Source organism: Populus alba, chromosome 8, assembly GCF_005239225.2.
Source record: "Populus alba chromosome 8, ASM523922v2, whole genome shotgun sequence".
Lineage (NCBI taxonomy): Eukaryota > Viridiplantae > Streptophyta > Magnoliopsida > Malpighiales > Salicaceae > Populus > Populus alba.
Window position 1 is genome coordinate 16,964,210 of NC_133291.1, and position 5,937 is coordinate 16,970,146.

The 5,937-nt window shown below is 36.0% G+C and overlaps 1 protein-coding gene across 1 annotated transcript; it reads left to right on the plus strand.

Annotated features, from left to right (window-relative positions):
* The first annotated feature begins 2,421 nt into the window (after nt 1-2,421).
* Nucleotides 2,422-3,185, plus strand: LOC118059278 (monothiol glutaredoxin-S10). The gene has a single exon (XM_035072119.2). It carries the CDS (start codon nt 2,620-2,622, stop codon nt 2,926-2,928), a length of 309 nt encoding a protein of 102 aa, XP_034928010.1. The 5' UTR covers nt 2,422-2,619; the 3' UTR covers nt 2,929-3,185.
* Nucleotides 3,186-5,937: the final 2,752 nt, after the last annotated feature.

Sequence of the window (5,937 nt, forward strand, 5' to 3'; positions counted from 1 at the left end):
CGCTGCGCTTTTTCCTATAGTATAGTGCATGGTAGTGGTGGCGTCTTAGTTGAGCTCCTAAAAGCTTTTTTCTTCTCCTTGTCCTTTTCTTCCTTCTTCCTTGAGAATCCCGTTGTGATGCCACAATTAAGCATTAATCTTATAATTTGTTTTTTTTTATATAAAATTTGTTTTTTATTATTTTAATTATTATCTATTTTGTTTGAATTTTTTTCAATTGATTTTTTTATTCAATTTATTCTCTTAATATTTGATTTCATTTAATTTTTATATTAGATTTAATTTTTATTTTTTTAATTGATATTTATTTATTTATTACTTTCTAGAATTTTTGTTCAATATTGACGAGGGATGCTTGAACTGACGAGAGATGTACGGTCTTTTAATGGGAATGGTCGCGTGTCCCCCTTTGGATTGGTCATATGTCATCTCAGTTTGACCTTGCGTTTCCCCTTTTAACAGGATCGAGATGGCGCGTCCCTTATAACTGAGCTGACCGCGCGTCCCCCTCCAAAACAAGACAAAACCTGCATTCCCCCTTAAAGGTCCAGCCGTGCATTGATGCTAATTGGGTGATAATAATTTCTTCAGCTTGGTGTTTACCTGTTTGATTATATATATAATATATATATATATAAAATCTCTCTACAATAACGTTAAGATGATAAAGTCTTGTCTTGGAGCAAAATCTTGAAAGTCTAATTGAAAAAATACATTGAAAATATTATATCCTTAGCAATACAAAACTACGTGGAGCACAAGAGGGATTGAGACGCAACCTCACATCAAAAAACAAAAGGTTGTAACTTGCAGCCATCTTATCCTTTGTTAACTTATAAGCAAAGGATGGTATATAGATCTCTTATTAGCTAGTATGATCACACAATTAGAGTATGCTAATCAAATTTTCATTCTCACAAATATCAGTCATTAAATCTAGTAATTAAGGTTGAGATTGCCTTTTGGAAGGGAAAGGGGATTCAAACTCAATTGTATTTAAGCTAGCTTGTTTTCAGCTCATAATAGTTATAGTGAAAAAATTAACTAGAAAGAAAGAATATTAATGCTTTGAATTCTACTTTTTATATATATATAATATAAACAAACTGTATATATTGGTAGAGCCACCATGGTGAAGAGGAGACAATTGCCCTCCTTAATTTTTTTAAAATTATTTTTATATATTAAAATATTAATATAATAGTTTTTACATGGTCAGTTTTCTTTGTTAACTACTAATTAAGTCCAAGCTTTTTTTTTTCATTATTTTTTCTGCCTATCTTTTTTTTAACAAATTTTTCTTCAAGCCTTAAACTATTAATTACTTAAGCAACTAATCTCTTATGCTTTATAATTTAGGAAAGTTTCCTTCACCTTTTCTATTTTTTATTATTATCTAATTTTAGTTTTATTTCTTTATAATTAGTTATTGAAAATATTGGGGTTTATAATAATTTATGGGTTTATTGAATTAATATATGTATGTGTAATATTATATGCTAATGGAATATATGAATTGAGATGAGTTTTGATGAATTTGATAAGTATTTTGCTATGAATTTTATATGAAAGATATTTTTAATGAGATTAAAAATAAAATCATTATAAAAGCAATTTTTAATTATAAAATCTTGAAGAAAAACAGTTATAATATAATTTTTTTATTTTAAAAATATTCTTTAAATTAATTTTACTTGACTTGAATTGTGTATATATTTAAAATTAATTTTTTTATATAACACATATCTATAGTATATAATATCAAATATTTATTAATAATTTATCTTCTAATTTAAAAAATATGAAGGCTGACTTATCCATTTGGAATTTTGACATTTCCACTTGCCTATATATATTCCCTCCGCAACGAATTTTACAAAACCCTAAATATTATGCTTAATATTCATGTGAGATGAGGAATTATTTTTGTCAGGCGCGAGCTTTTTCGCAAGTTTATGAGAAAATGATATATGCCTAAAGCCGTACAAGGCGAAGCAACTATCCGTGTGGGAGTCTGTATCGGGCACTTGGCATCCAACGTTATCATATAATCCTCGAAAGCTGACATTCCCCACCTCACTCATGCAACTTTGACATTGTTGCATGCAACAAGCCACGTGCAACATTGCCATTTCTGTCCACGAAAAGCTAGTTTACCTTTTGTTACTAATTGATATACCTTTTCCCTCCTTGCTTTCGGCAGCATTCGGCTTATCCATACAGTGTTTTGATTCTGGGCCCAGTAAGGTTAAATATTTTGTAGCAAACCACACAAGTCCCTGTCAAATCAAGGTTAATTTTGGGGTATCAATCCAAATATCTCAAGGAACCTTTTCTAATTACTTTGCGTTAAACAATGCAAATATTAAATGCACTGCTCTCGCTGCCTAGCCTATATATAGAGGCTCACAAGAGCTCCAAGCATACCATCAAACATCAACAAAACTAGCATCCAACTTATAAAGCTTTGCAAATAACCAACACTAACATTCTTCTTTCATTTTCATATAGATTTCTTAGACTTTAAACTCTTATTTAGCTCCTTGTTCAGCTACTGACATAGCATATTTTCTTTTGAGCGTGAAAAAAAAGGAAGATACATTTATTTTTGGTTGTGATATGGATCGAGTAGCGAAATTGGCATCCCAAAAGGCAGTGGTGATCTTCAGCAAGAGCTCATGCTGTATGTGCCATGCAATCAAGAGACTGTTTTATGAACAAGGGGTAAGCCCTGCAATTTATGAGCTCGATGAAGACTCTAGAGGGAAGGAAATGGAGTGGGCACTTATGAGGCTAGGATGCAACCCCTCCGTGCCAGCAGTGTTCATTGGGGGCAGATTTGTAGGCTCTGCAAACACAGTGATGACCCTTCAGCTTAATGGCTCTTTGAAGAAAATGCTCAAAGAAGCTGGAGCTCTATGGCTTTAGTAGCAATGAAGTCATTTTAGCATGCATGCTATATTAAGCTTAAAAGGGATAACGCAGCTGTATATTAATTAATTTTCCTAAATTTCCCTCTTTTTTTCCCACCTCTTACGGCTGCAAAGAGTATCATATATACTATATGGAAAATAATCTATAGAGAGATCTGTTGCTAGTCATATAATTGAGTATTACTCATATGTTTTTGAATGTACACTAGAATCAATCCTTCAAAGAAAGTTAATATACAACTATTTTTAAGATATCATTTATTATAGAATAGGATTCTAATATAGGATGTTGTAATCATTACAGTTACTCATGTATTTATCAGAATATGATTCTAATATGGGATGTTGTAATCATTACAGTTACTGCAGTATTCTACTGCCTCTATATAAATAGGAAGGTTGGCTAAGGCACAACCCAACACATTCCATTATTCTCAACTTGGTATCAGAGCCACAAAACCCTAAATAAATTAAACCTACTTTTCTCACAGCCTCCCAACCTCCCTTCTTCAATGAAACAACCACCACATACATCTTCAAATTCTGCAGCACCAACAGTCCAGCTTTCTTTTTCTCCGATAGTGTAACCCTCTTCTTTTACAGCACCTCCTCTGCTTTCCTCTATTGCGTCACCGCCTGGATTCTCCTCTGCCATGGCTGGTGAACGCCTCCTCTTGCAGCCCACGTTTGCTGCCTCTACTGCCGCAAGCATTATCTCCCTTTCTCACACTCATCAAGTAATCTCCCTCAAATTAACAAACACCAATTATTTATATTGCCGTATGCAAATGCTGCCTTATCTCCTAGGCCAAGGAGTTTTCGGTTTTGTTGATGGCTCCAACACATGTCCATCAACACATGTTCTTGCCCATGATGGTATCTCTCTTCAAGTAAATCCGCTTTTTCAAACCTGGAAACAATAGGACCAACTCATTCTAAGTGCTCTTCTTTCCTCCCTATCTATGGAAGTTTTGCATCTTGTTGTTGGCTGTCAAAGTTCTTGTTCAGCTTGGGGCACTCTTGAGCGAGCTCTCGCTTCCACCTCCAACTCTCGTATTATGCAACTTCACTCTCTTTAGGATCTTCGACAGGGTGATGAATCAGTAACTCAATTTATGCAAAAAGCGAAGGCCTTATTTGATGAATTGGTCGCTGCTGGTCGGTCAGTTTCACTTGAAGATTTCAATTTATATGTGTTTCGTGGTCTTCAGGGAGAGTTTAAAGACTTAGTTACCAGTCTTATTACCAAGGCTGAACCTTTATCATATGCAGATCTTTACAGTCATCTCCTCACACATGAATTTCTTCACAAATCTTCTACTGCCATACATGCTCCTCTGCTGCCCACACCTAGCATTCCATCTTCTGCTCTTGTTGCACAATGCCAGACTTTTGGCAATTCTGGCCGCAGTAGGGGCCGCTTCAACAGTGGCTGGCGTCCCAACCAGTCCAACAGCAGAGGCAACCAATTTGCTGGCTCCAGACCTGATCACCGCAGCTTCCAAAACTCCTCCTTCGGTGACAATAGGCAGGGCTCTTAGCAGCGTAATAGGGGGCAGAATCCACGCTGCCAACTGTGTCAGAACTTCGGTCATACAGCTCCCCATTGCCCTCAATTCCAACAGCGAGGTTATGGCCAACAAACTACTGCCAACCTGGTGCAGCGCAATCTCTCCTTAACCGGTTTTGTTGATTGGTTTCCAGATATCGGTGCTAATCAACACGTCACACCTGATCTTGTCACCTTGACCGCTTCAGAACCGTATCTTTGTAATGATAATTTGCATGTTGGTGATGGTAAGGGCCTTCCTATATCTCATCTTGGTCATACAAAAATATACACACCACATCATTCTTTCACCTTATCTAATGTTCTTCATGTTCCTGTAATCACAAAACCTCTGCTCTTTGTTCAGAAATTTTGTCTTGATAATAATGTTTATTTTGAATTTCACCCTCGTGTGTTTTATGTCAAGGATTTCAAGACCCATGAAGTCCTTCTCTCAGGTCAGAGTAAAGATGGTCTCTATGCCCTGACCAAGTCTTCCGTCACGTCAGTTCCTCAAGCCTATTGGTCTCCCTGCACTTTTGCCTCTGCCGATTTATGGCATCGTCGACTAGGTCATCCTACTTCATGTATCTTTCAATTGTTAATCTCGAAAAATAAGATTATTTGTAACAACAAACGTCTTAATTTTCAATGTCAAAGTTGTCCTTTAAAAAAATCATCACGTTTGTCTTTAGGACCTACTGGTCACAAAACTTCTGCTCCACTTGAATTAATTTTTAGTTATGTCTTCAGATGGCTATCGTTATTTTGTTATCTTCGTTGATGCTTATACTAAATATGTATGGTATTATCCTCTCGTTGCCAAGTCTGATGTTTACTCTGTTTTTCATCAATTTCAGACTCTTGTCGAACGTCAATTTTCCTTAAAAATAAAATCTGTTCAAACTGATTGGGGCGGTGAATACCGAAAACTATCCATATTTTTTCAGACCATTGGTATTCATCATCGTCTGATTTGTCCCCACACTCATGAACAAAATGGAACAGTAGAGCGTCGTTATAGGCATATTGTGGAAACAGGTCTTACTCTTTTAGGGCAATGTAAAACACCTTTTCAATTCTGGAATTATGCTTTTGAAACCTCTGTTTATCTTATAAATCGCATGCCTACTGCTATTCTTGCCCATCGCTCTCCGTTTGATTGTTTATTTCAACGGTCTCCTGATTATCATTTTTTGCGTACCTTTGGGTGTCTCTATTTTCCTTTTCTGTGTCCATATAATAATCATAAATTGGATTTTCGTTCCTCTCCATATGTGTTTTTTGGATATAGTTCCTCGCATCTTGGTTATCGATGTCTTGACATTGCATCTCACCGTATTTATATTTCCCGTCATGTCCGCTTCCATAAACATGTGTTTCCATTTGATAATTCTGAACAGATTGCAAAGGTCTCCACCACAACCCCCACCCCACCCACTACTGTCACCCTCC

Excerpts from the sequence above, each read along its gene's own strand:
- LOC118059278 (XM_035072119.2), top strand. The coding sequence starts at position 2,620 with ATGGATCGAGTAGCGAAATTGGCATCCCAAAAGGCAGTGGTGATCTTC.